The 12976-nt window shown below is 38.4% G+C and overlaps 1 protein-coding gene across 13 annotated transcripts in view; it reads left to right on the forward strand.

The window, feature by feature from the left end:
- The window catches only part of ANKFN1 (ankyrin repeat and fibronectin type III domain containing 1), a 556807-nt gene that overhangs the window by 485626 nt on the left and 58205 nt on the right, over window positions 1-12976 (forward strand). For all 13 annotated transcript variants that reach the window (XM_072646766.1, XM_072646762.1, XM_072646765.1 and 10 more), the window contains 3 exons: window positions 9088-9187; window positions 9521-9653; window positions 10983-11099. In XM_072646766.1, coding sequence (XP_072502867.1) covers window positions 9088-9187; window positions 9521-9653; window positions 10983-11099 — 350 coding nt within the window. The remainder of the gene's footprint in view (window positions 1-9087; window positions 9188-9520; window positions 9654-10982; window positions 11100-12976) is intronic.

Here is a 12976-nt window from a genome sequence, read left to right on the forward strand (position 1 = left end):
GAAAAGAAAAGAAAAGAAAAATGAAAACCCAAACGAGATAGAGAAGAGTTGAACACAACTGAACAACAACACCCTGCCTTAGCTCCAGAGATATAACTAGGTATTTCTCTGCCTGGGGCAAGTACCATAAACTCCATCCAGGACTCAAGACCTATGATAACGCAGGGTAGGGCAGGGGAAGAACTCAAACTATTCCTCCTAACAAGGTACTTTTAGCTCTGCATTTCCTAAGCCTCTGACAAGACTGAAAGTGTCCTCAGTAACTCTAAATTTGGTGCCCTCTAAACTCAGTTCCCTGGGATAAAGTCCCAGTGTCTCTGCCCTAGATTAGAATGCTGCTTACTGCACACAGTAAAGATCAGATCAAGAAATGTGTGCCAAAGCATTATTACTATAAAATGCCATATAAGTGGGAGAGAGTCACCTAGTAATCATAACCACAACTTATATCCATATGTTGCTTCATAGTTTATAAAACACTTTCCTCAGAATAGTTCTGTGAGCTACATAGTACAAGTATTATTATTCCCATTTTGTGGATGACTTGAGAGACACAACAATTTTTCCATGGGTCCATGACCATCAAGTATCAAGATTTAATCCCAGATACTTGGACTCCAAGTTTAGTTTTCTTTCCACTATAATATAAAGCCTCTAATATATAAGAATTCCTCCCTGCTGTTGCCTGCTGCTTTTCATAGAATCACAAAACCATAAGACTTAAGAGAGAACTTTTAGTTCAACCTTCTCATTTTACAAAGGAGTAAACTGAGGCTAGGGGAGGGAGAGTGATTTGACATTCTTGAACATTATTACCCTGCTCACTGTTTATCACAAATTAGGCAAAGAAAAAAAGTATAACTGAACCAGATCAAGCTTTGTTACTTGTAAGTAGTTTTATCTATTGTTCAGTCATTTTTTAGTTGTGTTCAACTCTTCATGACCCTTTTAGGGGATTTCTTGGCAAAGATAGTGGAGTAGTTTGCCATTTCCTTCTCCAGTTCACTTTATAGATGAAGAAACTGAGGCAAACAGGGTTAAGTGACTTTCCCAGAGTCACGGAACTAATAAATGTCTGAGGTCAAATTTGAACTTAGCTCCTCCTGAATTCAGGACTAACACTCTATCCACTGCACAACCTAGCTGCCCTATAATAGTTTGGGGAATTTCAATAAAGACTCATCTCTACAAAAGAGAAATAGTAAAGTTATTGATTCCAATGATAAGTCAAATTATGTATGGAATTTGATGAACCTTTTTTCTCCCTGCAACCTCTTACCCATGGATAATCAGGAGTGAACTAATGAATCTGCTATTCCCACTCAACTTTTCCCCTGTAGATCCTTCTTCCTGTAGGAAATAGACAGTATAAGCCTAAGTAGTAAGGATTTAGGTCCCTGTATAACCTTAGGCAAGTCACCTAGCTCTTTTGAGCCTCAGTTTACTCATCTATAAGATAATGATCCTGCCAGGTCTAGGAAGCTAGGTGGTGGTACATTGGACAGACGACTGGACCTGGAGTCAAGAAGAGCTAAATTTAGAATTTGTGTCATACACTCACTAACTGTGTGACCTTGGGCAAGTCACTTAACCACTAAAATGAAGATAACACCACCCTTCTCTGAAAGGACCAAATGAGAATATTTGTAAAGTAATTTGCATAGTTCTGGCACATAATATATGCTATATAAAGACTAGCTGTTGTTGTTATCTCGTTATCTGAGGTGCAGTATATGAAAGAAACTCCTGACAAGGAGATCTATTAAGCTTTGAAATGCACTGGATATATGTGGATGTATAGCATTCTAAAACCAGATAACACAACAGAGGGGTGAGAATGAATGACTTCCTATAGACGAGAAGCAGACCTGCTCGTTCTATACAACTCTTCCTCGTGATTCTAGCATACAGCAAGCATCATTTGCTCATGTTGCAGAAACAGGAATTCACACTGATATTATGCTGTGAGGTTTCCAAAGTTCATTATAAACATCATTTCATTGGAACCTCATGAGTCTCTGATGTAGATAATGTCAATATTATCCGCATTTTATAAGTGAGAAATCTCAGATTCCCCCTAATCTCAGACTCAGACTAATTCCACCGTGAAATGACTTGCTCATGGCCACAGAACCGGTTAAGCATCAAAAGTAAGACTTGGATCCTCAGTCCTCTGGCCCACCACTCTGCCTCTCAATACTACTGCTTTTTGTCCTCTATTGTCAAAGAAGACCATGACAGCAGGAAGATGATGCCAGGACTTGCAAGTGAATCAGATTTAAGGGAGGGTTGCAAAATCACCAACCTCATTTTCTCCTCCAAAGCCATCTGGGTCCATTGACCAGATATAGATCAGTACGACTGGATATGGCTCCCATCTCTCAATGAGTACTCAATCAGAGGCAGAAGTATGCTGGTAAATATTTAACAAGTGACTCTTTGAATAAAATAAATGTACCCACAATATGCTTTCAAGTTTAATCTAAATCATCAATATTTCTCTATCCCTTTCTTAAGTCTAGACAATCAACAAAATAAATGAGGCTCTAATTTGCAGCATTTGTTGATTTTCAAAGTATAAATGCTCATGCTGAAAATTTAGCAACCAGTTCTCCTAAGCTGATTCAAACAGGCACCAGCACACCCCTGATTGGGTGTGAAGACCTGAGTTCAGATTGTGCCTTCCATCACTAACTGGCTATAAGACTTTGAACAGGTTAGTCTCTGATCTTCAATTTTCTCATCAGCTAAATAGACATGTCTCCCCCCTTCTGACTGTGAGTTCCTCATGGGTAGCGATTGGTTTTTGCCTTTCTTTGTATCCCCATCCTGGTGCTTAGTAAGCACTTAAAGGTATGTTCTCTGATGGACTAACTCTCAAAATTGTTTTGAGAATCAAATGAGAAGAGGGGCAGAGAAGTATTTTGCCAACCATAGAAGCTTATACAAATGCCAGGCTTTATCATTAATTCAATTCCACAAGCATTGATTAAATGTTGAATGCATGAACCTCTTCACAAGCTGTCTACCATGCCTGGAATGGTCTTTTCTCACCTCTTTCTCAAAGCATTCTGAGTTTCTTTAATCCTCAGTTCAACTTCAAAAACTAAGTCCTACAATTGGCATTTCCTGATCCTCTCATTTCTACCACTTTGAGCTTGTTTCATGTATATGAATATACATGAATGTAAACATATATACACATGTGTATATATACACACATATATACAGTGTGTATATACATATATATTCATATGTGTATGCATTGTCTCCCCTGAAATAGCATAAGCTCATTGAGGATAGGAACTTTTTAATTTTTCTTTTTATTTCTAGGAGTATTGATTTAGAACACTGGGCTTGGAGTCTGGAAGGTCTGAGTTCAAATTTGGCCCCAGACACTCACTATCTGTGTGAACTCGGGCAGGTTATTTAACCACTCTATGCCTCAGTTTCCTTAACTATAAAATAGAGAGAATAATAGCACCTACCTTGCCAGGTTGTTATGAGGATAAAATGAGATAATAATTGTAAACCACTTAGGACAGTATCTGGCACATGGTAGGTACTTTAAAAGTGTTTGTATTCTTCCTACCTTATGCATAGTTGGTTCTTAATAAAGGCTTGTCAATTAATTATAAGGTATGGAGTATCTTCTGAGTTCTCAGAATGCCCCTGGTTCAAAAGGAATAATATATATATATACATGTACATATATATATGTATATGTATATATATACATATATATACATATATATATGAACTCTACCACCTCCTACACACACACACACGCACACATGCACACACACACAAAAACACAAACATCCCTCTACATAGCATGTATAAAGAACTCAGATGAGTTTCTGAACTTTGACTTAAGGGTTAATGTCATGAAGGAACCACTAGATCAAGTGAAGTCCAATTAATCTGTTCACAAGCTTAATTCCCTGGAAAACCTAGAGAATTACAATCCACAGAGTCACTCATTATCTCCATGACACAATTTTACAAGAACAAATTACAACCATGTCTCAATACTTTGGGCTGTCAAAGATGGGGGTGGCCAAGTCTGCTCTATGTACAAGTCATTGTTTGCTGATCTTTGATGAAAAGCCATTGTCTTGAGATTTGGCTATGTTTCTAATTGGTGGCAGTGTTCTGTGCCAAGCAATATGGTCAAGTCCAAAGGGAAGACTGTGACATCATTTGGATTTCACTTTGCTAGTTGAGATTCTCAGCCAGCAGAATCTTAAAGCCTATCATGGTTATTAACTGTTTGGCTCAGCCTTCCATGCTTCAAACTTTATGTATCAAAACATAAGATATTACTCCTCTGGGTTATTCACCCATGGTCACAGCCCAATATTCTGTCTCTAACAGTGACTCAAAGAGACAATTTGTGGGAAAATCTAGTTAAATACTTGAAAAGATCTGTGATTTCATCAGTGCCTTAGTAACTAATTTTATGAGTTAAGTAAGTAGAACTATGAAGTCCTTGTTGTAGGGAATTTCCTCTACCAGTTCAGATCAACACCTTCTCTGAAACTCAGAGACTTAGAAAGTTATCTAGAGCTCTGACATACTGGTTGACTTACCCAGGGTCACATAGCCACTATACGTCAGGGGCAGAACTTACAGAACCTCAAGGTACATTTTGTTACTTAGAAAAGTAATTGTCAGCAAAAATATGTATCAATAGAGCAATTCAGCTTTGATGAAAAGTTTTTTGTGAACTGAGTAAGGCTGATAACCACCTCTCACTGGCCTAAACTCAAAATCATTCTAGGTTGGTATGACTCACCAGCACAAGAGTGTTCCCCTAGCAATCCCTTTGAGAGACTGGAGACACCTTTATATCTATTCTGAGGCATCAGAAAAGAACTTTAGTTAAAGGTCATCTATCACATCAACCTCAAAAGGTTCAAGGGAACAAGCTCATATTCCTTAATAAAGCAGCTAGATGTCTCAGTGAATTGAGGGCTGGACCTGGAGTCAGGAAGACCTAAGTTCAAATTTGACCTCAGATACTTACTAGCTGTGTGACACTGGGCAAGTCACTTAACTTCTGTCTGCCTCATTTATATTCTCTGTAAAATAGGGGTAATAACAGCATCTGCTTCTCAGGGTTGTCTTGAAGGTTAAATGAGATAATATCTGTAAAGCATTTAACACAGTATCAGCATATAGTCGGTGTTTAATAAACACTTGTTTCCTTCCTTAATAATCTATTATGGATATACATGTTGGCTCCCCCATGAGAACATAAGTTCCTTGAAGGCAAGGACTGTCTCAATTTTGTATTCTTCTCCCCAGCACTTAGAGCTCCATGTTTGGTGCACAGTAAGGACTAAATAAATGTGTATCATTCATTCATCTGTGAATGAAGGTAAACCTTTCTCAAACCTTCTTATACTGTCCTCCTGTATCACCTCTTAGGGGAAAAAAGGAGCTAAATTCACTACCCAGTGTATAAATTTGTATTTCCCTTTATTTGTCCTAAAATGACCACTTTTAAGCACTAAATTGCCTCCACTTGCACAGACACAGTTCAGAGGTTTCGTAAATAAGTACTTTGCCTCTGTGGATAGGAGTGTCCTTAAGCAGCTGCTATGGAGAATTCTTTAGAGAAGATTTAGAAGCACAATGAAATGTAAAGAATTCAGAGAAATGTGGAGTGACTTATAGGATGTGATCCAGGGTAATGACAACCCAGCGATATATACAAAGTGACTGCAACGTACATGAAATCAACAAAATACCAGTCAATACGAAGGCCATACTGTAAAAGTTAAAAGGCATATTGCTTCTTAGTGTTAATAGTCAATAATGTTTGGTTTTTATGAGAGTGGTTATTAGCCTGGAGGGAGGAGGGTGAGAGAATATACCTTCTAAATAAATTTGTTTAGACATTTGTTGGAAAGGTTGTTCAGAGCTTAAGTTCACATTTAGTGGTTTTCGATGCTATGTTACCCAATGGACATATATTGAATGCACAATACTCTAAAAGCATAGTATCTTTTCCTCATACCAACTATAACCTTACCATGCTTGCCCCATCCTGCATTCATGAAGATGATTATTTTTATAAACCCAAATGTAGAATTTGACATTAATGCCTATTAAATTTTACCCTATCAGGTCAGACTCATCATTCTAGCCTACCAAGCTCCCTCCCGCCACTTATTTTGGGGGGATTCAAAATCTGTCATTTGGCATCTACTGTATTAAAACATCAGTCAAAAGGGGAGTCTCTTTCTTAGTCAGTGCCAGCAAGATTCTTGCCAGAGTCCTCTTTAATAGGTTGATCCTTTACCTAGAAGATGGCGATCTACCTGAGAGCCAGTGTGGCCTCAGAAAAGACAGAGGAATGGTCAATATGGTATTTGCTGCCTGACAACTTCAGGAGAAATGGCAGGAATAGAGCAGAGGTCTTTACCCAGCATTTGTTAATGTAACCAAGGCTTTTGATACTGTCAGTCAGGAGGACTCATGGAAGACCATGGCAAAATTTGGTTGCCCAGAAAAGTTCCTCAGTATTGAACATCAGTTCCATGACGGCATGCTTGCACAGATTCTGGATAAAGGATGATGTCTCTTGTTTTCCCAGTCAGCAATAGAGTGAGGCATGGCTATGTGCTTGCTCCCTTACTTTTTAGCATGATGTTTTCAGTGATATTGAAGGGTGCCTTCAACGAGGATGAAAATGGCTTTAAGGTAAGCTACAGAGCTGATGAAAAATTATTTAACTTGAAAAAGCCATGAGCCAAGATGAAGGCAGAGGGATAACTGGTGCACAACTTTTGTCCACAGATGATTCTGCATTCAAAACAACCTCTCAGGCTGAGATGCAGCAAAGGGTGGATCAGTTCTCTGCCACATGTGGTTATTTTGACCTGACAATATTAAGCTAGCACAACACCATCCATAAATGGAAACATTGGTTACAGAAAATGAAGAAATTTTGAATGCTATTGATAAGTTCACTTACCTTGCCAATATACATTACAGGGATGTACACATAGATGATGAGCTCTATGCATACATTGCCAGAGCTGACTCAGTGTTTGAGAGGCTCCAAAGGAAAGTGTGGGGGAGAAGAGGTATTCAACTGCCTACCAAACTGAAGTTCTACAGAGTCATTGTGCTGACCTTGTTGTATGCCTGTGAAACCTGGGCAGTATACCATGACCATATGCCAAGAAACTGAATCACTTCCATTTGAATTGTCTTAGGAAGATTCTGAAGATCACCTGAAAGAATAACATACTGGACCCCTAAGTCTTTTCTCAAGCTAGACTGCCAAGAATTCAAACTCTGCTACAAAGAATGCAGCTCCAATGAGCTGGCCACATTGTTCAAATGTCAAATGCATATTTTCCTAAAAGACTATTTTACGGAGAACTCACACAAAGGCAAGTGTTCATACAGAAGTCAAAATAAGTGATACAAGAATACTGCCAAGGTCTCTCTGAAGAACTTTGGTTATGTGCTCCAGACATGGTGGACCACTTTGGGATCTTATTCATAGGGAAGTTAGTAGGCCAGTTTGACTACAAAGGAAAGTGTGTGAACTAACACAAATAACTAAATGCAGCATCATGAAAGACACCATTTTGTCTTTGCCTCACCCCTCATACACACCTTAATCCCTGGGTAATCTTCCAATATTTAAGTCGGTGTTTGGCAGATGTGGTGATAGCGGATACCAGCTCTACTAAGTGTCACTAAAGTGTCTAAGGATCTACAACCAAGAGCAAACCAACAAGAAGGAAGCAAAGACTTTCTTGTTCATATATACCTTTCAGTTAAAGCAGCATAATGGAACACTGGAAAAGGAGCTAAGAAGACCTAAGCTCAAATCAAGCCTCATACATTTGCTAGCTGTGTGACCCTGGGCAAATCACTTAAGTATTGTTTGCCTCAGTTTCCTCATGTGTAAAATGGGGATAGTAATAGCACTTACTTCCAGGAGACATTGTGAAGATAATATGAGATGATATTTTTAAATTTTTAAAATATTAAATATTTTAAAATATTTTGTAAATCTAAAAGTGATATATAAATGCTAGTTATTATCATTTTAAGTATGAAGAGTTTATAGGTCATCTTGTTCGCATGTGAAGTGAATAAGTCATCTTTGGGTTTAGCGTATTGTACATCTTTACCAATGGCCTTTCTAGAACAATGGACTATTGGATCTTGTCAACATTGTGCTGGGATATATTTAGCAAGGGAAAATAGATAGATATGTTTTTGGTATGGAAAATTTCTTAATTAAGAAATTCCCACTACCAATGCAGGGTCAGCACCTTCCCTATAACTTATAATCTTAGAGAGTTTTCTAGAGCCCTGAAAGATTAAGTTACTTAACCAGGATCACACAACCAGTATATATCTGAAGTGACACTTGGACCCAAGTGTTCCATGTTCTCAGGCTAGCTCTCTATCTACTACTGACTCATACATTTAGTATACTAAAATGAAAATCAGAGAATAATTAAGGGAGGGCTTTTCTAGTACTGAAAAGTGAAATTTGAAAAATCAGTGAAATATTGAAAAATATATAAAGGGGGAACTTCTTTCTTTCCATACCCCACTTCACAAGTAAATCATTGATCTAAAAATTGTAACATAAAGGTTTTCTAATGGTTCCCTTTCAGGTTATAAATAATAATTTGTAAGGCTGGAAAAAATGAGTTGGAATTTTGTAGAGGGCTTTAAATGCCAAAACAAGGATACTAGATTTTATCCTAGAGGTAATAACTGACATTGATTGGGCAAGTAAATAATATGGTCAGATCTATGCTTCAGGAACAATTTGAGATCTGTATGGAGAATGGATTGGAAAGAGGAGAGACTGGAGTTAAGGAAGTAGCCAATTAGGACTGGCCTAGGGGAAAAGGTCCTTAGGAGGGTCCACTAAGAGAGGAGAAAAGGAGAAAAAATGAAAGCAACCCATCCCTACCCCCCACATGACACTGAGGAGCTGGAATAATGGAGGGACAATATTTTCTACCCTTAGTGTTATTCTGACAAACTGAAATCCCGCTACGGGTTTGGTTTTATTTACTTCCATTTTTTGTGTTTCAGAAAGTTCAAAATTACAGAACACAGGACGCAAGCAGTCAGTCTCAAGGAGCTTGAAACATCTATTCCATTCCTCAAACAAGTTTGTGAAGACCTTAAAACGGTGCGTTTTAAGTATTGCTTCTAGGAAACACCCTAACCAGTAATCTTGCCTTCCCAGGAATCCACTGGTTTGGGAATAGCAAAATGAAACTTTCTACCCTCAGTGACTCCTCTCACCCCCAAGAGTAGTAAGTTCATTCTTCTCAATGTTTGGAGAAGATGGTAATTTCTCCACTAGTTCTCCCTAGAGTGTTGGAAATACCTAGCAGGAATCATAAGCACATATAATTATATTGAATTTGGCCTTTGCAAAAATATTTCCCTGATTCAGGGTTAGTGGAGGCAGACAAGATTAAGGATGATGTTTTTATTTTGCTTTTTTCTTTCTTTCTAGGGGACTCTATATAGCTGTTATATTTTATTATAAAGATAATATGTTAGTTACCAATGAAGATCAAATACCAATTGTTGAAATCGACGATTCTCACTCCAGTTCCATTACGCAAGATTTTCTGTGGTTCACAAAGGTATACTGGGGGTTTATTTCATACTTTCACCTCAAAATACATCATCGTCCATTCATCCTGAGTTGGGGGGAGGAGTAATTTCAGTAAAGTTAATTTAAAAAAAGTCCTTGACCATTATTCTTGGGTTCTACATTTCAATTTTCCAAAGGGGAAATCAATCACTCAGTTGGCAAACATTTATTAATCACCTTCTATGTGCCAGGCATTGCGCTAAATACTGAGGACACAAAGAAAGTCAAAAAAACAGTCTCTGCTCCCAAGGATCTCACAATCTAACAATCAAGTCACTATGTATAAGCAAGTGAAATACAGGATGAATTGGAGATAATCAGTAGAAGGAAAATATTAGCATTCAGGGAATCAGGAAGACTTCTTGTAGGAGACACTTTTGCTAGAACTTGAATTCAAGAGTTAGGATAGTGAGGTCTTAGCCCCAGTTTTACAGCTGACTAACTGGACATCACAACCCCTCTCTGAACCTCCATCTTTTGATCAGTAAAATAAGATGTTTGAACTACCTGATGTAAAGTCGTTTCAAACCATAGATATGTTACATCCAGCTCAGAATGACTGATGAGAGCTAACTGTTAAATTTTCAGCGTGCACATTTACAGCTTGGAAATCTCCAATTGCTACAAATCAGAACTTAATTTATTGTTATGATGATTGTCTAGACTTAAGAGGGTGAGGGAGAAAAATGTGAATAATGCAAATTAAACTTAAAAGTATGTCATGAATATCTTTTTCCAGAAAATAGTTGTTAAATATTTTACCAGCATACTCCAGTTTCCAACCATAATATGTTCATGTTTCAAGAAAAAGCTACCAAATCATACCTACACTTCAAATTTTCAAAGCAAGCCAAATGGATTCCTAGACATAGAGATGAAAAGGACCTCAGAGGCTAGGTCAAATCCCTTCATTTTACAACTTGGAAAACTAAGACCCAGAAAGGTTAAGTGTCTTGCTCCCAGTTATGCCAACAGTGAATAGCAGAATTAGAATTCAAACTCAGTTTCCCTAATTCCAAATTAATGCTCTTTTCCCTTGACCCTGCTATTCAAATCATAAGATTGGCAAAGATCCAGATGAAGTCATTGTTGTCTACACAGTGGATCTGATCGTCTTATCAGTAATCAAACCCTTTTTCAACTAGATGGAAATGAAAATTTCTGTCGAACACCTAGAACCCATTCTGGGTCAAGTTTAATTTCCTTTTTGTCACTTTGATGCAAAACTTGAGCCATATACTAGCCAAAATAAATAAATAAAATGGAGGTGGAGATGTTAATTAAAATACAAAAAATGACTCCATGATCTGTTTTGCAGTTATCTTGTATGTGGGAAGATATCCGGTGGTTACGGCAAACTGTCCCTATTTCCATGTCTTCATCCACAGTACTGCAGGCCAGGCAGAAGATGCTCACGGCCACAGCTCAGTTACAGGTGAGGAACTGAGTTTTCATTCTAAAAGCCCAAGAATAACTTTGTGGAGGGCTCCCTCTCAAGCTCATCCCTCTCAGAAATATTCACAATAAACTCTGGAATGGGGACAGGTGGCCGTCTCCTTTCATGGCTCCCAAGAAGTAGTGGTGGTTGATTATTTAACAGCCATGCTTCCACAAGGGATCTATTTCCTGACAACCAGCCACAGACATACATGACGTTGGTTACCTTCAAGGACATGGATACAGTCTCTAAGAATTTGTGAAATGTTCAGGAAAGTGTCTGGAGAATAGAAAGCCACTAGCATTGTCTCACAGAGTAAGGTAGACTCAGGGTAATGATTTAGAAGATGAAGTGTAGGCATTCCCAATGTAGTTTTGTGGCCTATTTCTTTTTTTTTTCTTTTCCTTCTTCACTTTTTTTGCTTCTGCAGGTTTTACCTTTAATCCTGAAATTATTCTTAATCCTCTCTTACCATCAGCCCACACAGATCAGGTCTCAGAGCCCCCCAAGGATACTTGTAGGTTACAGAGCTCTTCCTAGAAATGGTATTGAATTCCAAGCTGGCTGGGGAGACAGAGTATTTGTCTCTGCTGTGTTTCCCTTTCGTGGTTTCCTGGTATTATGTGAATTTATGGTTCTGAGCACTCAGTCTTATCCCTGCCTGGAGTGGGGTCACTGGTCTGCGGGATGCCGCTGGGTTATCCATTGCTGATTGAGATGGGGGGTGAGCAGGAGAGGGTTGTCCATTTAATTGACACAATTGAATTTTTTTTAGAGTCTTCCTAGAATACTTTCATAGAAAGCCAGTATACGTTGAAAAAAGAAGAGGTAAGGTATATGGGGAAAGAGAAGAGAGGGAAGGCAGGGATGAGAAGGTGAAGTGAATATAATTTGCTTGTCAGCTACCATTAGAAAAGTAGAGCAAGACACAAAAGACTGAATCCTATTCTAAGTAAAAGGGAGGAGGGAAGAAGAACGTTCCATTAGCTCCTGGACTGCCATGCCATATTGAAATGATTATGGACTTCTGGCTCACTTCTGGACTTGATTTCCTAGTCTCCGTCTGTCCATCATCAAATGTTCACTCCAGATCCATCCATTTGTGAATCTTAGTATACTTTCCCTTTGTTATGAAAATTCAGTAGAAGGTTTTTGGTCTATTGAAGGCTTTCTTTAAAAGTACTGTAAAACTCCATAGCATCAATCCACTAAAACTCTGATGGGATGCTCATAGCTGTACTTCAGAAGTCAGTGCTTGGTATGTTTGCCTTGGGAATCACCTAAAGAGGTAAGATACTTACTGGTTATCCAGACACTCTGGGCAAATTTCTCAGTTTCCTCTGCAAAATGAGGCAGTTGAGATAGTTAAGCTCTAAGATTCCTTGTAGCTCTATAGTTATGACCCTATGACTCAGATCTACCAAAAGGACCTTGTTATGAAGTAGATTCTTGTAGCAAGCCATTGGACTGTGTCTAGCCCAATGACAGCATGACAGAGAAGTCATAGTGTCTGCATTTTCAGCCACTTAATCAAGGAAAATTCTCCCAATGAGACATACTAAGTCCTAAAAGGGTGTTTGATGCAGTATTTTCCATCCCAATGAGTCTCCTTCATTCCCATCCATCTAATGGGCTCATTATCAGCTCTCAGCTTCCTCCTGTCCTATTTCTCAGCACGACCAGAAAATACCCATTTACATTCCCTTACACAGTCTTTCATCAGAGATCTGAGACTGTCTAATCTGGCACTTCTACTAAAAAATGTAATATTAGTTCTTTGACCTTTGCTAATAGGACCCATTACCCAAATTTTTAATTACTTTGTCTACTTTCCTCCAGAACCAGTTGTGTAAAAATCTCTGGAAATGTCAAAG

The sequence above is a fragment of the Notamacropus eugenii genome, chromosome 2 (genome assembly GCF_028372415.1).
Source record: "Notamacropus eugenii isolate mMacEug1 chromosome 2, mMacEug1.pri_v2, whole genome shotgun sequence".
NCBI classification, from domain to species: Eukaryota; Metazoa; Chordata; class Mammalia; order Diprotodontia; family Macropodidae; genus Notamacropus; species Notamacropus eugenii.